At 40.0% G+C, this 21,776-nt stretch overlaps 1 protein-coding gene across 3 annotated transcripts in view; it reads left to right on the forward strand.

Moving 5' to 3' along the window:
* Window positions 1-21,776, forward strand: part of MFSD14B (major facilitator superfamily domain containing 14B) — an 87,680-nt gene that overhangs the window by 35,486 nt on the left and 30,418 nt on the right. For 2 of the 3 annotated variants that reach the window (XM_032164574.2, XM_032164573.2), the window contains exons 2-3: window positions 7,340-7,435; window positions 20,030-20,092. In XM_032164574.2, the coding sequence (XP_032020465.1) occupies window positions 7,427-7,435; window positions 20,030-20,092 (72 nt within the window). In that variant the 5' untranslated portion in view covers window positions 7,340-7,426. Of the gene's footprint in view, window positions 1-7,339; window positions 7,436-19,210; window positions 19,309-20,029; window positions 20,093-21,776 lie in introns of those variants that run through there. The other variant, XM_058445635.1, reaches the window with a different exon arrangement.

The following is a 21,776-nucleotide window of genomic DNA, read 5'->3' on the forward strand; positions in this document are numbered from 1 at the left end:
TCAGGTACCCGAAGTGGACAGAAGTTTGATAATCCTAAATGGAAAATTCCAGAAATAAAAATTCATCAGTTTTAAGTTGCACGTCACATTCTGAGTAGTATGATGAAATACTGTGCCATCTTGCTCCATCCCTTCATCCAGCATTTACACTCTATATGCTGTCCATCTGTTAGTCAGCCATCAGTTATCGGATGGACTGCAGTATCACAGTGCTTGTGTTCAAGTAGCCCTTATTTTATTTAATAATGACCAAAAGCACAAGAGGACTGTGCCTAATTAAAAATTAAACTCAATCATAGGTGTGTATAGGAAAAAAACAGTATATATAGATCGTCCCAAATTTGATGGTTGGACTTAAGATTTTTCAACTTTACCTTGATGCAAAAGCAATATGCATTGAGTATGCACCTCTACTTATGATTGGGTTGTCTGGATGAGCCCATCATAGGTTGAATATATCATAAGTCTAAAGCGACTTTCAACTTAGTTTATTTTCAACTTATAGTCAGTTTATTGAGACACAACCCCTTTGTAAGTCGAGGAACAGCTGTATAGGGTTTGGTACTTTTCGAGGCATCCACTAGGGGTCTTGGAATGTGTCCCCCTTGGATAAGGGGGCAACTACTGTAATGCTGGCTTCAGAGAGTGAGTTAGTAAGTGCTCCTTCCTCTTCATGTCTTGGGTAGAGTTTTAATTCTTTAACTCTGCTGGAATTCTGGGAGGTTTTTGATTACTGATTCTGTCTCCTTACTAGTTATAGGTCTATTTATATTTTCTGTTTCTTCATGATTCATTTTTAGTAGGTTATGTGTTTCTAGGAGTTTGTCCATTGTATTTCATTTATCCAGTTTGTTGGCTAATTGTCTATAAGACTCCCTTATAATCCTTTCTATTTCTGTAAGGTTGACCATTATTATCTTCTCTTTCATTTCTGGTATTAGTAATTCAGGTCTTCTGTTTTCTTGGTTTGTCCGTTAGTTTGATATTTTCATTAAATCAGTTTTTGATTTTGTTGATTTTCTCTTCCCTTTCCTTTTTCTGTTTTTGTTTTTGTTTTGAGATGGAGTCTTGCTCTGTTGCCCAGGCTGGATTGCAGTGGCACGATCTCTGCTCACTGCAAGCTCCCCCGCCTCCTGGGTTCAAGTGATTTCTCCTGCCTCAGCCTCCCGAGTAGCTGGGACTACAGGCATCCACTACCACGCCTGGCTAATTTTTTTTATTTTTAATTTTTAGTAGAGATGGGGTTTTACCATGTTAGCCAGGATGGTCTCGACCTCCTGACCTCGTGATCCGCCTGCCTCGGCCTCCCAAAGTGCTGGGATTACAGGCCACTGCGCCTGGCCTCCTTTTTTTTTTTTTTTTTTTTTTTAAGGCCAGGTTTCACAGCCTTCTCCCAGACTGGAGTACAATGGTATGATCATGGCTTATTGCAGCCTCAACTTCCTGGACTCAGGCGATTCTCTCACTGCAGCCTCCCAAATAGCTGGGACTATAGGTGTATGTGCCACCATGCTTGGGTAAACTTTTTTTTTGTATTTTTAGTAGAGACGGGGTTTCACCATGTTGTCCAAGCTGGTCTTTAACTCTTGGGTTCAAGTGTTCTGCCCGCCTTGACCTCCCAAAGTGCTAGGCTCACACTGCACCCGACCTGATTTTGTTGATTTTTCTGTATTGCTTTTCTGTTCTGTATCACGTTTGTATCTGCTCTGATCTTACTTTCTTTCCTTGCTTTGAGTTTAGTTTGCTCTCTTCTAGTTTCTTACGGTGGAAAGTTAAATTATTGATTTGAGATCTTTTATAACCACATATCTACAGCTGTACACTTCCTGTTAAGCGCCGCTTTAAGCTGCATTCAACTGGTGTGTCGCATTTTCATTTTTGTTCAAATGGAAGTTTTGTAACTTTCCTTGTGATTTCTTTTATCTGTTACTCAGGAGTATGTTTTAATATTTTAATATTCGTGAATTTTCCAAATTTTCTTATGTTAATGATGTCTAATTTCATTCTTTGTGGTCAAGAACATAGTTAGTCTAAATTAACTCCTTTTAAATTTATTCAGACTTGTTTTATAGTCTTCTCATGTGCACATGAGGATTTATATCTTGTTGGGAAGAGTGTTCAATAAATGTCTGTTAGGTTTAGTTAGTGTACAGTGTTACTGAAGTCTTCTATTTCTTGCTGATCTTCTAATTGTTCTATCAGTTACTGAAAATGAGTATTGAAGTCTCCAGCTGTTGTCCGTTTGTGTATTTGTGCCTTTTATTTTTAGAGAGTATTGATGCCAGTAGGTGAGGATGATGACTTTTTTTTTTGTAAACGAGACTGGAGTCTCACTTTGTGGCCTAGGCTAGAGTGCAGTGGTGCAGTCATAGCTCATTGCAGCCTTAAACTCCTGAGCTCCAGCGATCTTCCTGCCTCAGTCTCCTGAGGAGGTGGTACTACAGACACATGTCACCATGCCTGGTTAATTTTTAATTTTTTTGGAGAGATCGAGTCTCACTATGTTGTCTATACTGGTCTTGAACTCCTAGCCTCAAGTAAATCTCCCACCTGCCACCTGATTGAGCCTCACAAAGTGCTAGGATTACTGGCATGAGCTACTGCACTGGGCCTATTTTTTTTCCCCCCTAAGAGATGGGGTTCTTGCTGTGTTGCCCAGGCTGGACTTGAACTCCTAGGCTCAAGTGATCCTTCCAGGTAGCTGGGACTACAGGTGCACACCACCACTCCTGGCTGAGAATGATAATTTGATGTTGCATTGTATAAATATTTTTAATATTGATTCTAAAGGGGTCCTATAAATCAATATGAAAGATTAAAGTCACCAATAAAAAATTGACGGAAGATGAATAGGCAGTTCACAGAAAAAGAAATGGAAATTCCTAATCATAGGAAAGAAGCTCAGCTTCATTGGGAGTAAGGGAAGTACAAAATAAAATTAGATAACCATTAAAAAATCAAATTAGCAAAAATTTTAAAATTATTATTATTTGAGATGGAGTCTCTCTCTGTCCCCCAGGCTGGAGTGCAGTGGTGTGATCTTGGCTCACTGCAGCCTCCGCCTCCTGGGTTCCAGTGGTTCTCCTGCCTCAGCCTCCTGAGCAGCTAGGATTACAGGCACTTGCCGTCACGCCTGGCTAATTTTTGTATTTTTAGTAGAGATGGGGTTTTGCCATGTTGGCCAGGCTGGTCCCGAAATGCCTGCCTCGGCCTCCCAAAGTGCTGGGATTACAGGCATGAGCCACCGCACCTGGCAAAACATTTAAAAATTATTATGCAGTCTTAGAATATGGTGGGACAGGTATCCCTCAAAATTGTTAATGAGACTGTAAGTTGTTCTTTTTTTTTAATTGTTAATTAGACTGTAAGTACTTTTCTTTTTAGCAATCTGTTTAAAGCTCTTTTGTGGTTACCTTTACATATTATTAGGAATACCTCCCCATATTCATCACCGTACTACAACAAGGCCAATCTTGTTTTACCTGCATTTTCTGTATACTGGTTTATGTCTTGGCTGCATTGAATCCAGGTTTTTTGTTTTACTTTGTTTTTTCAAAGAATACTTCTTAAGTGGCGGTATTTTTTGTTGTATTACATCATGTAGCAAATGATCTCTGTGATCAGTCTCTATGATTGATCAGGCTTCAGGTGTTATCAGTTTGATTATTCCCTTGTACCTTGTCAGCTTTTACCCAGTGATTTCAGTGGCCATTAATGGTCATGGCCTAGATTCACTATTTCAGTGAGGCTGTGAAGTGGCAGGATTCTAAGTTAATTATTCCTTTCTTCATTCGTTAGCCGAATTTTTTATTTTTTTATTTTTTGAGACAGAGTTTCGCGCTTGTTGCCCAGGCTGGAGTGCAATGGCGTGATCTTGGCTCACTGCAACCTCCTCCTCCCAGGTTCAAGCCATTCTCCTACCTCAGCCTCCCTAGTAGCTGGGATTACAGGCACCCGCCACCAAGCCTTGCTAATTTTTGTACTTTTAATAGAGATGGGGTTTCACCATGATGGCCAGGCTTGTCGTGAACTCCTGACCTCAAGTGATCCACCTGCCTCAGCCTCCCAAAGTGCTGTGATTATCAGTGTGAGCCACTTCCCCTGGCCCAGAGTTAATTTTTGCTGTTACAGTGTTTTAGCTTTGTGCATATGGCACCTCATAGTTTAGGGATAAAGTAGAATTGTTGCTTCAAAGGAGAAATATGTAATTTGTCTAGATGTTGCCACATTTTCTTCCATAGCGGTGTACCATTTTTCGTTCCTATTTGCGGTTTGTGTTTCTTTTCAATTGCATCATCAATAGAAGTTTACAGATGTTTGAATTTTTGAATTTTTAATGTCTGATACTGAGAACTTGTGTTTCAATTTAGCTTAATTTTGCATTTTTCTTACTACAAATGAGGCTACTGAAGGGACATTTGATTTCTTCAGTGAACTGGTTCATATTTCTTGCCAATCTTTTTACTGGGCTGTTAGTCTTTTTCTTAACATTTTTAGAAGCTTTTTATATGTTAGAGATATTAGTTGATTTGGTGACATAAGATGAAGTATTTTTTGACTCATAATTAGTGAAACTTTTAAATTATAATTGGATTCTAAATTAAAATGTGTATATTCTTTGGCCCAGCAACTTCACTTCTAGAAATTTATCCTAGAATACTAATAAAAGGATATTAATAGTCCCACCATTTTCACCGTTATGTGTATAGCCAAGGGAATTGGAAACATGTTCATACAAAAACTTGTACATCACTGCTTATAGCAGCGTTATTCATAATAGCCAAAGATGGAAACAACCTAAGTGTCTATGAACTGATGAATGGATAAACAAAATGTAGTATATTGATGCAGTGGAATATTATTTACCTATAAAATTGAATGAAATACTGATACATGCCACAACATGGATGAACCTTGAAAATATGCTGATTGGAAGAAGCTAGACACAAAAGGCTACACATTGTGTGATTCCATTTATTCATTCTATTTATGTATGATCCCAGAATAGGCAAATCCATAGAGACAGAAAGCAGATTAGTGGTTCTGAGGGGAAGTAGGGGGAGAAGGAAATGAAGAATGTCTCCTAATAGGTGTAGGGCTTCTTTTAGGGGGTGATAAACATGTTCTGGAGTTAGATAGTGGTGATGGTTGTATAACCTTGTGAATATTCTAAAAACCACTGACTTGTGTGCACTTGAAAATGGTGAATTTTATGAGATGTGACATTTAAAAAAAATAAAATGTATAACCTCAGTCTAATCATGAGAGAATATTAGATTAATTCAAATTCAGGGACACTATAAAACTATTGGTGAAGAGTATACTAGTATTCCCTGAAAGTATCAAGATCATGAAAGTAAAAAAATAAAAGTCTTGGGAACTGACTTAGATTGGAAGAGCCTAAAGAAATGTGAGAACTAAATGCGGTGTTAAATCTTTGATTAGATTCTGAACCAGAAAAAGAAAATGGGAAAAATGGCAAAATTCAAATAAGGTATGTAGATTAAAGTTTTGTAGCAATGCTAATTTCCTGGTTTAGATAATTATACCATGGTTATAGAAGATTTTAACATTTGGGGAAGCTGGGTGAAGCATATACAGGAACTCTTGGTTTTTGCAACTTTTCTGTAGGTTTAATATTATTACAAAATTTGAAAAGTTAATTGCAGCAGTTTTAAATAAGTGAAAATTCCATATACTCCTATCAATATTCGATTGGTTAAAATTGTGGCACATTCATATAATGAGATACTGAGTAGTTAGCTCTTAAAAAGAATGTGGGCCAGGTATGGGGGCTCATGCCTGTAATCCCAGCACTTTGCAGTAAGCTGAGATCACGCCACTGCACTCCAGCCTGGGCAACAAAGTGAGACTTCATCTCAAAAAAATAAAAATTAAGAAACAGCTCTAATACTTAAAGGCCCAAAACAACAACCATTTATTACAATTCTTTGGGTTAGTGGTTTGAGTGGAACTCAGCGAGAGTTCTTCGCTGATTTCTCTCAATGTGTCTCGTGCTTCTGCAGTCACCTGCAGGCTTGATTGTAATTGGGTCGTCTAAGATGGCCTTACGCCTATATCTGACAGTTGGTGATGGCTGTTAACTGGTTTGTCTGTGAGGCCTTGATAGGGAGAGTTTCTTATCCTCTCATATGCCTGTGGCAGGAAGATATTTCTTGTGGTAGTCTTGAAGATCTTTGGCAATCTAGGTTCAGAAATCCATGTTTTCACTTCACTTAAGTGTTGGTTAGAGGAAGTTGTCAAACCAGCTTTGATCTAGGGACATGGAGAAACAGACTGAACCTTTTGATGGAATTGGCAGCAAAGTCATATTGTGAAAATGTGTGTGTGCAGGGATGACAGCAATTTGTAGCTCTTTATTTTTGCAGTATTCCACAGGAGTGATGGAATAAGATTTGTATTTTTAAAAAGTTCACTCTGAGTGTAATGTCACCACGAGTTTGGAGGGGACAGGGAAAACGAGTCAAGGCAGGGTTAACAGGTCATTGCAGTAATCTGTGGGAGAGATGATAAGTAAGAGTGTGCAAAGACATTATTGCACACTTTTCATCCTCTGCTTCTAAACATCTCTGGATTGGGATATCTCAAGATACTCCATACTGATTTAAAGTCATCTGAGCTGCCCCTCAGGCCTTTGAGCATGTGATACCCATACCCATCTCTCTTATTATGTAGGTAAAGAAACTTCAGCCCTAGAGAAGTTAAGTTGCTAAGGAACACATAATTCGTAAGGGACAGAGCAGTCAGATCCTGGAACCTTAGTCTCTTGAAGATCCAGTTGATTTTCTACTAAAGCTCCAGTGATTTGCGTCGATGGGACAGATCGGAAGTCTGTAATCTTTTTTTCTTTCGAGATAGAGTCTTGCTTTGTCGCCCAGGTTGGAGTGCAGTGGCGGGATTTCGGCTCACTGCAACCTCCAGCACCCGGGTTCAAGCAGTTCTGCCTCAGCCTCCCAAGTAGCTGGGACCAAGTAGCCCGCCACCATGTCTGGCTCATTTTTGTATTTTTTGGTAGAGGTGGGGTTTCACTATGTTAACCATGCTGGTCTTGAACCCCTGACCTTGTGATCTGCCCGCCTTGGCCTCCCAAAGTGCTGAGATTACAGGCTTGAGCCACTGCGCCCAACCGAAAGTCTATAATCTTAGCACCTTCCCTTATTGGGGAAGTGAAGGCATCAGGGATAACACAGAATGAAGTTTTATTTTAAATGACAGAGGTAGGCCCTAAATTTATTTTACACATTTTTTTCTATACCATTTTAAGATAATAGATTTCTTATATTTCCTTGCTAATTTTCATAATAACTTTCTTTTTAAGCTACAAGGCTTTGGCCGACCAAGTGTGTACCATGCTGCTATTGTCATCTTCCTTGAATTCTTTGCGTGGGGCCTGTTGACAACTCCAATGTTGACTGTAAGTATTGCTGAACTTGGTTTTTGTTTTGTAAGAGAAAGAGGTAAGTTCTTAGGCATGTATCACTGTGTATGTCTTGATACGTGTTTGGGAGTAGCTCTTGATAATGGTTTAAAACAGCTTATTTCATTTTTTTTTTTTTTCATTGTGGTTTCTGAACCACATGTAACACAAAACACCTGTTTAAATATTCCTGGGTAGCACTGCGCTCCTATTGAAGTAGACTTGGGGGTGCTGTTATACAAATGAACTGTATATGTTTAGCAAGATCTTTAAGATACTCTACAGCAGCAATTCCCAACTTTTTTAGTACCAGGGACTGGTTTTGTGGAAGACAATTTTTCCACAGAATTGGGTTGGTTGGGGGATGGTTTCAGGATGAAACTGTTCCACCTCAGATCATCAGGCATTAGTTAGATTCTCATAATGAGCGCAACTTAGATCCCTCACATGCACAGTTCAGAGTAGGGTTCACACCCCTATGAGAATCTAATGCTGCTGCTGATCTGACAGGAGGCAGAACTCAGGTGATAATGCTCGCTCACCTGCTGCTCTGCATGGCTGGGTTCCTAACAGGCCACCGATTCACAGGGTCGTGTCCTACAGGAAATTGCAGAGCATTGTTGAAGTCTGTAACTTCTTTAGGAGAATGTTAATGGTCTTTGACTTAAGAACATGGTAAATAGCAGATTGGTGAGTACTTTGTAACAATGAGTAATAATTGTAGGAATGTCTAAATTTCAGTTTTTCGTAGCTTATCTATAGCCATTTCTTCAGAGGTGGTATTGAATATCTTAGCAAGAACTTGTATGTTTCATCTATGATGTGGTTAGAAGGAAGGGAGTTGCCAAAGAAAAGATGACAGGGGCAGATCTTAGGTGGCTTACAACTATTTAACACTTAATTTTAGTAAAACATTTTAAATTGGAGTTAAGTTTCAGTTGTCTTAATTGTTCTTTAAAAATTATTGATGGGCTGGGCACAGTAGCATATGCCTTTAGGCCCAGCTATTCAGCAGGCTGAGTGAGGCAGGAGGATTGCTTGAGCTCAGGAGTTCAAGTCTAGCCTGAGCAACATAGCAACACCCCATCTCTAAAAAAACAAAAATTAAAAAAAAAAAATTGGAGCTTAACCTTTCCTAATCATCATTTTGCCTTACCAAAGAATCCCGCTGGGTACAGATAATCTTTGTTCTTAAATAAGGTTTAGACAGCAGAGAACTTTAGAGGGTGGCTGTTAGCCCGTTAGCCTTACATAAGACTTTGCTATGAACCTTTTAAAGTTTTTAATTCTTCTGGCACATTTAAAATACAGTTTGAGGCCTGGTGCGGTGGCTCACACCTGTAATCCCAGCACTTTGGGAGGCCAAGGCTGGTGGATCACCTGAGGTCGGGAGTTCGAGACCAGCCTGACCAACATGGAGAAACCCCATCTCTACTAAAAATACAAAATTAGCTGGGCATGGTGGCGCATGCATGTAATCCCAGCTACTCAGGATTCTGAGGCAGGAGACTTGCTTGAACCCGGGAGGTGGAGGTTGCAGTGAGCTGAGATCGTGTCATTGCGCTCCAGCCTGGACAATAAGAGCGAAACTCCATCTCAAAAAAAAAAACAAAAAAAACACAGTTTGATTCATTAAAATTATAACTTGGGTGGAACAGAGGACTTAAAAATTGCCTGCATCCTTAATCCTTCTTTTTTTCTTGTTGCAATAGTTTTTCCTTCATAGTAGGAAACCTATAGTAGGTTATTAGTTATTAGTTAATGAGGATAATTAGTCCCATTTTGAGTTTCATGAGATTCTAATTTTCCTCACTGTTTGCGTAGTGCTGCCTGGGATATAGTCGGTGCTTAATAAATATATTCTTTGAACAAATACATGTGTTTATTCAGGACACATTTTTAGTATGAATATAGATAAACCAAATCACTTTTTTTCCGTTTAAAAAAATTATGGTAAAATACACATAACAAACTTACCATTTTCACTGTTTTGAAGTATACAGTTCAGTAGTATTAGATACATTTTATTATGTTGGGTATCTGTCACCACCATCCATCTCTAAAACTCATTTCATCTTTTAAAAATGAAACTTTAGGCCGGGCGCAGAGGCTCATGCCTGTAATCCCAGCACTTTGGGAGGCCGAGGCAGGTGGATCGCTTGAGGATGGGAGTTCGAGACCACCCTGACCAACATAGTGAAACCCCATCTGTACTAAAAATACAAAATTAACTGGGCATGGTGGTGCATGCCTGTAATCCCAGCTACTCGGAAGGCTGAGGCAGGAGAATTGCTTGAACCTGGGAGATGGAGGTTGCAGTGAGCCAAGATTGTGTCATTGCACTCCAGCCTCGGCGACAAGTGCGAAACTCTTTCTCAAAAAAAAAAAAAAAAAAAATAGCCAAACTCTCTGATAGTTTGACTATGCTATGATGTGTGTAGGTGTGAATGTCTTTTTTTGTTTATTTTACTTGGGGTTTGTTGAGCTTCTTGTTTCTGTAGATTAATGCTTTTCATCACGTTTGAGAAGTTTTTGACCATTATTTCTTCAAATATTTTTACTGTCTCTTTACTCCTTTTGAGACTCTCATTATAGGTCTATTCCCCGCTACCCCGCTCCCACCCCCCGACAGAGTCTTGCTCTGTCACCCAGGCTAGAATTCAGTGGCGCAATCTCAGCTCACTGCAACCTCCACCTCCCGAGTTCAAGCAATTCTCCTGCCTCAGTCTCCCGAGTAGCTGGAATTACAGGCGTGTGCCACCATGCCCAGCTAATTTTTGTATTTTTAGTAGAGACGGAGGGTTTCACCATGTTGGCCAGGCTGGTCTCGAACTCCTGACCTCGTGATCCGCCTGCTTCAGCCTCCCAGAGTGCTGGGATTATAGGCATGAGCCACTGCGCCCAGCCATAGGTAAGTTTTTTACACTTGATAACGTCTCATACATCTCTGAGGAGCTATTTATTTTATTTTATTTTATTTTTTTGCCAATTGTTTTCTATGCTTTTGTTTGAATAATTTCTATTTATTTGTCTTCAAGGTTACTGTTTCTTTCTTTGTTCATCTTAAATTGTCTGTGTTGTCATTTTAGTGGACTGTTGATTTTGATTACCGAATTTTTAACTGCAGCATTTCCACGTTTTCTATAATTTTTATATTCTATTTGAAATTTCCTATTCACTGAGTAATTAACATACTTTTTTTTTTTTGGAGATGCAGTCTTTCTCTGTCACTCAGGCTGGAGTGCAGTGGCATGGTCTTGGCTCACTGTAACCTCCACCTCCTGGTTTCAAGTGATTCTCAGCCTCCCAAGTAGCTGGGACTAGGTGTGGGCCACCACGCCCGACTGATTTTTGTATTTTTAGTAGAGACAGGGTTTCACCATGTTGGCCAGGCTGGTCTCGAACTCCTGACCTCAAGTGATTCCTGCCCGCCTTGGCCTCCCAAAGTGCTGAGATTATAGGCGTAAGCCACCACACCTGGCCCATACTTTCCTTTTTTACGAAGTGGGGTCTCACTGTGTTGTCTAGGCTGGTCTCAAACTCCTGGGCTCAGGCAATCCTCGGTCTCCAAAAGTTCTGGGATTACAGGTGTGAGCCACCACACCTGGTCTCCTCTAACTCTTTAAACATGGATTCGTTTAGTTCTTTGAACATATTTATAGTATCTGCTTTGAAGTTTTCGTCTGCTATATTCAACATCTGGGAACACTCAGAGACTCTGTTGACTCCCTTTTTTTCCTGAGTGAGTTATATGTTCTTATTTCTTTGCATATTGCAATCATTTTTTGTTAAAACCTGTATATGTAGATAGTATAGTTTTGCAATTTTGGATTTTTTTTTTTTAAGAGACAGGGTCTTGCCCTGTTGCCTAGGCTGAAATAGTGGCACAATAATAGCTCACTGCAACCTCAAACTTCTGGGCTCAAGCAATTGTCCTGCTTCAGCCTCCTGAGTAGCTAAGATTACAGTTGTGCACCACTACGCTTGGCTAAAGCTTTAACTTTTTTTTTTTTTTTTGAGACAGAGTCTCGCTTTGTTGCCCAGGCTGGAGTGCAGTGGCGCGATCTCGGCTCACTGCAACTTCCGCCTCCTGGATTCGAGCGATTCTCCTGCTTCAGCCTCCTGAGTAGGTGGGATTACAGGCGCCCGCCACCACACCTGGCTGTTTTTTTTTTTTGTTTTTTTTTTTTTGTATTTTTAGTAGAGACGGGGTTTCACTGTGTTAGCCAGGATGGTCTCGATCTCCTGACCTCGTGATCCACCCACCTTGGCCTCCCAAAGTGCTGGGATTACTGGCGTGAGCCACTGCACCCGGCCTTTTGTTTTTATTTTAGAGATGGGGTCTTGCTGTGTTGTTCAGGCTGGTCTTGAACTCCTCCTCACCTCAGACAGTCCTCCCACCTCAGCTTCCCAAAGCATTGGGATTACAGGCGTGTGCCACTACACTTGGCCATGGATATTGATTTTTTTCTCACCTTGAAGGTTGTTTTCGTTTTGCTTGTTTAGTAACTTGCTTGGACTAAATCTGTGAAGTCTCTACAGTATGCAGCTGCTGATGTCTCTTTTCAGTTTTTATTTTTATTTTTATTTTTATTTTTAAGCTTGGCTTCCTTGGGATCTCTGTCTCCATAATTTAGGGATCAGCCAGATTGGTAAGAGATTATAGTTAAAACACCTCGAGCCAGTAAACTTTCAGCTCTCTACTAATGGATCTGTATGTGAGCTGGAAGTGCATTCTTACTTCAGGCCATTTTCAGTTCTTCCCTGGCTTTTGCTCTCTGCCAGATTCTCTTGAATCTCTGTGAGTATGTGCAGCTTCTGATGGCCAAGGATGTATGAGTGGCTTGAGTGTGTTCCAGTCTCTTATATGTGTGTATATCATCTAGAGTCAACCGATTTGGGGAGAGCTTTTCAAGCCTCTTGTGGCTGTCTCACCTCCTACAACTACCTGTTATATCCCTGGCCTAGTCCACCAGTCTGCCACTAGTCTTCCGTGTTTGCCCTGTTAACTTGACAACACTCCAAATCCAATGAGTCCTCTCAGGCAGCAGCAGGCTCTGCTTAAACTAATACCCACAGAGCTGGGGTTGGGGAAGGGTCAGGAGTCTGGTAGCAGCTCAAAACTGAAAACCACCGTTTCTGCCTGAAGTTCAGTAACTTAATAAATAAATGCTCCCAGTTTGTTTTATGCCTTTGGTTGAATTCCAGAGCACTGAAATAGGTTTACACAGCTGTACTGAAAGATAATTTGTTAATCTTTTTATACTGTCACGTCAAGTGTGAGAAGTCTGACAATTTTCTTTTCTTGTAGATACTGGGTTTATAATACTTTCTTTTTAAAAAAATTCAAGGCTGGGCCTGGTGGCTCATGCCTGTAATCTCAGCACTTCAGGAGGCCGAGGTGGATGGATCACGAGGTCAGGAGTTCGAGATTAGCCTGGCCAACATAGTGAATCCCCGTCTCTACTAAAGATACAAAAAGTAGCCAGGCATGGTGGCATGTGCTTGTAGTCCCAGCTACTCGGGAGGCTGAGAAAGGAGAATCGCTTAAACCCAGGAGGCAGCGATTGTGGTGAGCCGAGATCACGCCACTGCACTCCAGCCTGGGCAACAGAGTGAGACTCCGTCTCAAAAAAATTAAAATTAAAAAAAATAAAAGAGGCCGGGCGCAGTGGCTCACGCCTATAATCCCAGCACTTTGGGAGGCTGAGGCGGGTGGATCACGAGGTCAGGGCTTCAAGACCAGCCTGACCAACATGGTGAAACCCCGTCTCTACTAAAAATACAAAAAAATTAGCTGGGCGTGGTGGCGGGCACCTGTAATCTCAGCTACTCAAGAGGCTGAGGCAGGAGAATTGCTTGAACCCGGGAGGTGGAGGTTGCAATGAGCCGAGATCGCGCCACTGCACTCCAGCCTGGGTGAGAGAGCAAGACTCTGTCTCAAAAAAAAAAAAAAAATGAAAGAAATTCAAATCAAACCATTAGAGGGTTCCTATAATATTTCTGAGTAATATAGTTAGAAAAACCAGTGGATTAGCTGATATCTCAGTACTTTATGCACTTTTCAATTTCTGTATTTCCCTGATTGTCCTAAAAACCAGAAAATAGGAAAGCTGTTCTCCTACCCTTGCAATATAAAATTATAGGATTTTGAGCTGTGTTAGGAGTTTGATCTGAGGAAAATATGATTCTATAGAATGATATATTTTCCTAAAGTTTCCTCATGGCTAAAATAAAATAGGAACCAGATACCTTTTTGTGTAAGCTTTTAATGGAAGTATAATGTGTACAGAAAGATGTACAAATTATAAATACACAGCTTGATGAATTTTTATACAGTAAGTACACTTTTATATCCAGTACTATACCATACTCCCAGAAACAATCCTAAGTAATTTCTGTCCTTGTCACATTTCTAATATGACAATTTGGCCTTTGTGTTTGTGTGTTTAATATTATGTAAGTGGAATCATACAATGTATACTCTTTGTTGTCTGGCTTTTTTGGCTTAGTACGTTTTTGAGATTAATCCATGTTGTATGTAGCAACATTTCATTGTTGTATTGTGTGTTGTTATATAACCATATGTGATTTTCTGTTACCTTGGGCAGGAAAGGATTAATTCAGCAGGCCCGAGTTGCCCACATCTTTCATGTTCCCAATATGTGACCTCAGTCTTACTACTGACTAGTTCTATGGGTCTCTTGCTAGGTGGTAAGGATTTTTATTCTTGGGCTTATAGAGCCAGTTAGATCATAACTCTTATGAAATATAGAGTGTCCTAAATATCACTGAAATAAAAAGTAGGAAAAAGAAGCTTGAATTTTAAGACTGAGGCTGCTCTGCAGATTCTAGTTTGTCTTTCACAGTTCAAGAATGGCAGCATCTTCACCTGAATTCTTCAATGCCAGGGACTTTCTGTTCTCTTAATGCCTTTGGATGACACTAATTTTAATTGAATTTTTTTTTTTTTTTTTTTTTTTGAGACGGAATCTCGCTCTGTCGCCCAGGCTGGAGTGCAGTGGCGCAATCTCGGCTCACTGCAAGCTCCGCCTCCTGGGTTCACGCCATTCTCCTGCCTCAGCCTCTCCGAGTAGCTGGGACTACAGGCGCCCGCCACCACGCCCGGCTAATTTTTTTGTATTTTTAGTAGAGATGGGGTTTCACCATGGTCTCGATCTCCTGACCTCGTGATCTGCCCGCCTCAGCCTCCCAAAGTGCTGGGATTACAAGCGTGAGCCACTGCGCCCCGCCTTTAATTGAATTTACGTTTTTATGTAGTTGAATTTATTTTTCCTTATGGTTAGGGGTTTTAAAAAATCTTGGTTAAGAAAACTTTTTCTACCACAAACCTTTATTGGTTCATTGTTCTCATGTAGTCCTATCATCTAAAAAGATCATTGTGTTTGGTAGGGGGTCAGTATTCACTTTGGTTGCAAAAGAATATATAATTGAACCAGCATCATTTATTGAAAAAGTTCTTTGTTCCCCACTGTACTGTGTCACCTTTGTCATAAATGAGACAACTGTCCACATACGGGTTTGTTTCTAAATTTTTTAGTATTCTGTTGAGCTATATTTCCTTGTGCCAACACCATCCTGTGTTAACTTCTAAGTAATATGTTTTTTAAGTGGGTGGGGGGCGGCAATGGAGTCTCACTCTATCACCCAGGCTGGAGTGCAGTGGTGCAATCTCGGCTCACTGCAACCTCTGCCTTCTGGGTTCAAGTGATTCTCCTGCTTTAGCCTCCTGAGTAGCTGGAATAACAGGCGTACACCACCATGCCTGGCTAATTTTTATATTTTTAGTAGAGACCGGGTTTCACCATGTTGGCCAGGCTGGTCTCGAACTCCTGACCTCAGGTTATCTGCCTGCCTCAGTTTCCCAAAGTGCTGGGATTGCAGGTGTGAGCCACTGCGCCCAGCCGTAATATCTTGTATAAATTCCTTAGTGTGGTTCATTTTCCTCAAGATTGCCTTGGTCTAAGCCTTTTTTATGTCAGTATATATATATTTTATAATCAGTTCTTCGATACCCACAAAATAATCTGCTAAGAATTTTGATTATGATTGCATTGACTATAGATTGATTGTGGAAGAATGGACATATTGTTGTCTGCTTTTTTTTTTTTTTTTTAATTCTTTGAGAGTCTCACTCTGTTGCCCAGGCTGGGGTGCAGTGGCTAGATCTCAGCTCACTGCAACCTCTCCCTCCTGGGTTCAAGTGATTCTCCTGCCCCGACCTCCAGAGTAGCTGGGACTGCAGGCGTGTGCCACCACAACTGGCTTTTTTTTTTTTTTTAATAGTAGATATGGGGTTTCAGCAAGGCTGGTCTTGAACTCCTGGTCTCAAGTGAGTATGTTGTGGAGAAATACTTTGAGACCATCCAGATATCTTGTTCCTTTTCTGTTGTCCTACTAATTTTAGCATCCATAAATGCTTGTCTGCAACGGTTTTTACTGTGGTATTTGTCTAATGACATCTGTTTCCCTATTTTGTTCAAGATCAGCCTCGGCAAAACCCCATCTCTTCTAAATTAGCCAGGCATGGTGGTGCACTCCTGTAATCCCAGCTACTCAGGAGGCTGAGGTGGGAGAATCACTTGAACCCAGGAGGTGGAGGTTGTGGTGAGCCGAGATCGTGCCACTGCACCTGAGCCTGGGTGACAGAGTGAGACTTTGAATCAAACAACAACAACAAAAAGACAGTATGTCTGTTCTTCCCCAATTATTCTGTGGTCAATGCAATCATAATCAAAATTCTTAGCAAGTTATTTTGTGGCTATTGAAGAGCTGATTATAAAATATATGGAGACATAAAAAAGGCTTAGACCAAGGCAATCTTGAGGAAAATGAGCCACACTACAGAATTGGTCATGGATGAAATCATGAGGAGTCAAAGCTGTCTTCTTGAGTCAGTTCCTGAGTGGGGGCCACAAGATCAGATGAGCCAGTTTATCGATCTGGGTGGTGCCAGCTGATCCATTAAGTGCAGGGTCTGCAAAATATCTCAAGCAGTGATATTAGAAACAGTTTGGGGAGGGTCAGAATCCTGTAGCCTCTAGCTACCTGATTCATAAACCATAATTTCTAATCTTGTGGCTAATGTTGGTCCTACAAAGGCAGTCTAGTCTCCAGGCAAGGAGGTCTGCTTTGGGAAAGGGCTATTATTGTCTTTGTTTTAAAAAACCATAAACTAAGTTTCTCCCAAAGTTAGTTCATGCTATGCCTAGGAATGAACAAGGACAGCTTGAAGGTTAGAAGCAAGATGGAGTCGGTTAAGTTAGATCTTTCACTGTCTCAGTCATAATTTTGCAAAGGCTGTTTCAAGTTTACAGTCAGGTTGTAGCCAGTTTTCCACCTGTAGTCTAGATACCTGTGGTTACTAGAGTGTAGTTCTTCAGCCCAGGTGGAAAGCCTTATTCCCTAAAATTTAATGCAGGGACTGGTTATAGGCACTCTTGCTCTGTGAAAGTGTGGGTATTCTAGAGTACTAAAGTACTCTATGGGATTATGTGGTCATAGGACTTTGTCCACTTTTGGCAGCCATAAGAGATCTGGGGCACCATCCTTTTTGAATCTCATTCCATTCAATTCTGCAAGTATCCCACTTAGAAGTCCCACAGTTTTCAGAGAACTATGCTTGTGACTGTTATTCTGGTGCCATATCTGTAGGTCAGCAGCTTTGAGAGGAAGAGACCAGGGAGCTTACTTTGTGACCTTTTAGTACCTTTTCATTTATGGCCATTTTTTCCTACTCCTCTGATTTGGGAGGTTTCTTTCTGGGTTCTGGAAAATGAACTTCTTCAAGGTCTTCTCTTTCACCTTCAAGTGCTACTTTTCTTCAGCTCTTTTTTTGTTGTCAGTCTTTTCTCATCTGTTCTGTATCATCCAGAAGCGCCTGATGATTCTTGGCTTTCTAGGAATGCTGTAAATTTAATTTCATGTTTTTTTCTGTTACATCTGTGGAAGTGGAGAAACACAACTCTGTGTATGTTTGTTACATGTAGATATTTCTAAGCTTTGTTGTACTGGAAGACAGTTCGTTTCTTAAAACTTCATAGTTACTGTTTTAAAAGTGAGAAGCAAGTGTCATTTTTTTTTCTATTAAAATGTTTCCTGTTTTTTTTTTCAAGCAAATGCCATTTTATGTTTACTGTAGTCCTTCTCAAGAATACTTAAAGGGGATATTTTCCTTGAGTTATTTATTTAGATAGATAGATAGATAGATAGATAGATAGATAGATAGATAGATAGATAGATACAAGGTCTTGCTCTGTCGCCAGGCTAGAGTGCAGTGGCACAGTCATAGCTCACTGCAGCCTTGATCTTCCGGGCTCAAGCCAGTCCTCCCACTTCAGCTTCCTCAGTAGCTAGGATTACAGGTGTATGCCACTGTACCTGGCTAAGCTTGAGATTTTTTTTTAATACAGAGATGTTAAAAATGAAAGCTTTGATCTTCTCTGAGATATTTAATACACCTTTTATTATTAGGTTTACTTTATTCTGATAACATTTGTTGCCTTTTGTAGCTAAATTATTTACATACTTAATTTTGGTTTTTAAACTTTATCATAAACCTGAGTAGAATATAGCTGTTTTATTTACAACTGCTTTATTTTATGAAGGTTAGCCTTTTAAAATTATTATGGACTTGTTTTACTTTTTTCTCTAGTAAGATTTCACTGTTTCCTTTTTGGGGGGAGGGTGGGTAGAAAACAGTAGAAAAGTTTTTAAAAACATGGATTGAAAATGTTTAGAGGAATTGCCTGCATGGTAGCTTGATTGCTCAGAAATGGGCCCATACGGTCAGAAATTACATGAGATCTATTTAATGTGCAACTCATTAAGTATATATTCTGTCATTCATCCATAGATACGGTTTTGCCAAATTAAAATGATGGTCTGTTATTCCTAAACTGCATCACCTGTACAAAGGGAATGCAAGTTTGCATCATTTTCCATGTAGGATTATAGCAGTGGTCTGAGGTTGAGAGGGTGAGGTTTGAGGTGGGGGCAGGGAAGGATCAGCACTGCTGCTCCTTTGACAGCATGAGAGAACCCTGGAGGTGTTGGTGCAGTGTTGACCAGCACTCACTCCACCCTCTATTTCCCACTGAAAGAAACTAAGAGGAAGCCTGTGGGGCAAGGGAGTCAGAGGAATGTCCATAGTCTCTTAGCTCTGATCTGACAGAGTATAGAAGGGAGAATGTGGGACTGAGAGACAGTGGGTTAACAATGGACATGATCAGGCCAGGAGCGGTGGCTCATGCCTGTAATCCCAACACTTTGGGAGGCCAAGGTGGGTGGATCACAAGGTCAGGAGTTCAAGACCAGCCTGGCCAATATGGTGAAACTCCGTCTCTACCAAAAATACAAAAATTAGCTGGGCGTTGTGGCGGGTTCCTGTAGTCCCAGCTACTCAGGAGGATGAGGTAGGAGAATCGCTTGAACCTGAGAGGTGGGGGTTGCAGTGAGCTGATATTGCACCACTGCACTCCAGCCTGGGCGACAGAGTGAGACTCCCTCTCCAAAAAAAAAAAGTTGACATGATCCGATAAGCATTTTTTAAAAATACGCTTTTTTGTTCTGCATTTTACCATGTTTTTGTGATGCATGTGACAAATCAAGTTATTCAACAGTTCTATATTACTCTTTAAAGAAAATTTCTGTATCTCTGTGACTTACATTTATTATTTTTGGAAGATTTTTTCTGAGAACTTTGGTACTTCACTTGAAATATTTGGTGTCCTTCATTTGCTTTTCTTTTTCTTCAGTACAGGCAAGTAGAGTTCAAATGTCAGTAGCTGAGATGACAAACTTTTTCTAAACCTTAAAAATAATGTTAGAGGAAAGGTTGGAAATAATTTGTGAGTAGATTTTAATTTCTGTTTTTTAAAGACTTAATTTTTTAAGGAGTCATTTAAGGTTCACAGCAAAATTGAGAGGAAGGTACAGAGATTTCCCCTGTATCCCTTCCCCTACATACACATAGCCTTTTTTTTTTTTTTTTTTTTTTTTTTTTTCCCACTGTGGACATTCCTTTCTAAAGGGGTACATTTGTTTTATTTGATGAACTTACATTGACATACTGTTACCACCCAAATTCTGTAGTTTAGGATTCACTCTTGGTATTCTATACTCTGAGTTTTGATAAATATATAATGCATGTATCCACCATCATAGTATCATACAGAGCATTTTCATTGCCCTAAAAATCCCCTGTGCTCTGCCTATTCATCCCTCCCGCCTTCACAATCCCTGGCCACCACTCATCTTTTTATTGTTTCCATAGTTTTACCTTTTCCAGGTATACTTGGAATTATACAATACAATATGTAGCCTTTTCAGATTGGTTTGTTTCACTTAATTACATGCATTTGAGGTTCCTCCATGTTTTTTAGTGGCTTAGTAGCTCATTTCTTTTTAGTGATAGTCTGGATGTACCACAGTTTATTTATTTTTTTGGATTTTATTGATATTTTATAATTTTTCATTGCAGGACTCATTTATGTAGCATGCCATTAAGAGAGGCAGAAAATTTTTCCTTTAACTTAAATTTGAATTTGTCTTCATGTTTGCTTTTTGTAGGTTCTACATGAAACATTTTCTCAACACACATTCCTCATGAATGGTCTCATTCAAGGTGTAAAGGTAAGAAAAAATTTTTATGTGGTTTGTAATGAACCAAAGTCAAGAATCCTTGGTAGTTTAACTCTGGAAGTTTTAGTGGGAGTTTGGGAAACAAATACTATTTGTTCTGGAGACTGAAATCTAAATTTTAGCTGGGTTATTAAAAGTCACTTTAAAATACAACACAAATATATAAGGCATAGAATAGTTTACTGGCAAATAGCAGTGTGAATACTCTATAGGCCTAACTTCATTTTTATTATTGTGTACACAACAGATTATAAAGGGCTTAATTATTATGTAACTTTTAACTTCTCTGCCTATCAACAGAATAAAGTGGGCAATTGCTACCATCTTCTTTTTAGGTATACTAAAAAGAAGTATATCTGAGGAAGAAGGAAGCCAAGCTGGTAACACTGGCCATGGCTTTGTAATAACTCAACCACTTGATTTAATTAGTCTTAATTCATTATGTCGATTTTAATATGATATATATAGAAACGGCTTTAAACCGTTTTCCTGTTTGCACCGAGAATACTCACCAGCGGTGCTGCATTTACTCCAAGATAACTTTGCCACAAAACATGTTGCTTTTATTATTATTTTCGCATTGCTTTAGTATATAGACTTTGGAAACAAAAGACATCATTCTATTGATAGCATTCTTTTTCCTCATTCTTTTTTTTTTTTTTTTTGAGATGGAGTCTCACTCTGTCACCAGGCTGGAGTGCAGTGTGGTGAGATCTTGGCTCACTGCAGCCTCCGCCTCCTGGGTTCAAGCGATTCTCCTGCCTCAGCCTCCTGAGTAGCTGGGACTACAGGCATGCACCACCACGCCCAGCTAATTTTTGTATTTTTAGTAGAGACAGGATTTCACCATGTTGGTCAGGATGGTCTCGATCTCTTGACCTCGTGATCTGCCTGCCTTGGTCTCCCAAAGTGCTGGGATTACAGGCATGAGCCACCGCGCCTGACTGTTCCTCATTCTTTTAAATGATTTTTTTTTTTTTGAGATGGAGTCTCGCTCTGTTGCCCAGGCTGGAGTGCAGTGGCGCGATCTCAGCTCACTGCAACCTCCACCTCCTGGGTTCAAGCGATTCTCCTGCCTTAGCCTTCCAAGTAGCTGGGATTTCAGGTGCCCGCCACTACGCTCAGCTAATTTTTGTATTTTTAGTAGAGATGGGGTTTCACCATGTTAGCCAGGCTGGTCTCGAACTGCTGATCTCAAGTGATCTGCCCGCCTTGGCCTCCCACAGTCTTGGAATCACAGGAATGAGCCACTGCGCCTGGCCTGTATTCTGTTTTTAGTAGTGGTGTTTCTAGTTACAAACTATAGTAGCACTGTATCACTGAAAATGTCAAATCCTAGAAAACACAGCACTTCTATGTGTGATGTTAACATTGTTCTCGAACAGTTACCGGCTGAAGATTCATTTGATGAATCCAGTTTTTTGAAATAGACAATTCTGATGATTCAGGTGATTCCGATGTTAGTTCTGTTTAGAAATAACCCCAAGAACACTTTTTATATTTTATTTTCACATTGAAAAATCAATCAGATTTGCTTCAGCCTCAAAGAGTTTGCATATGTAAAATTATATGAATGCTGGCGGTGAGCTGCACTTGTTTTTTCTAAATAGGAAAAGAGTTAAATAGGGGTTTAAAGTATAATAGTATTTTTTAGTTTCTTATAGTAAAGCATATG

This window comes from Hylobates moloch, unplaced genomic scaffold (assembly GCF_009828535.3).
Source record: "Hylobates moloch isolate HMO894 unplaced genomic scaffold, HMol_V3 SCAFFOLD_10, whole genome shotgun sequence".
Lineage (NCBI taxonomy): Eukaryota > Metazoa > Chordata > Mammalia > Primates > Hylobatidae > Hylobates > Hylobates moloch.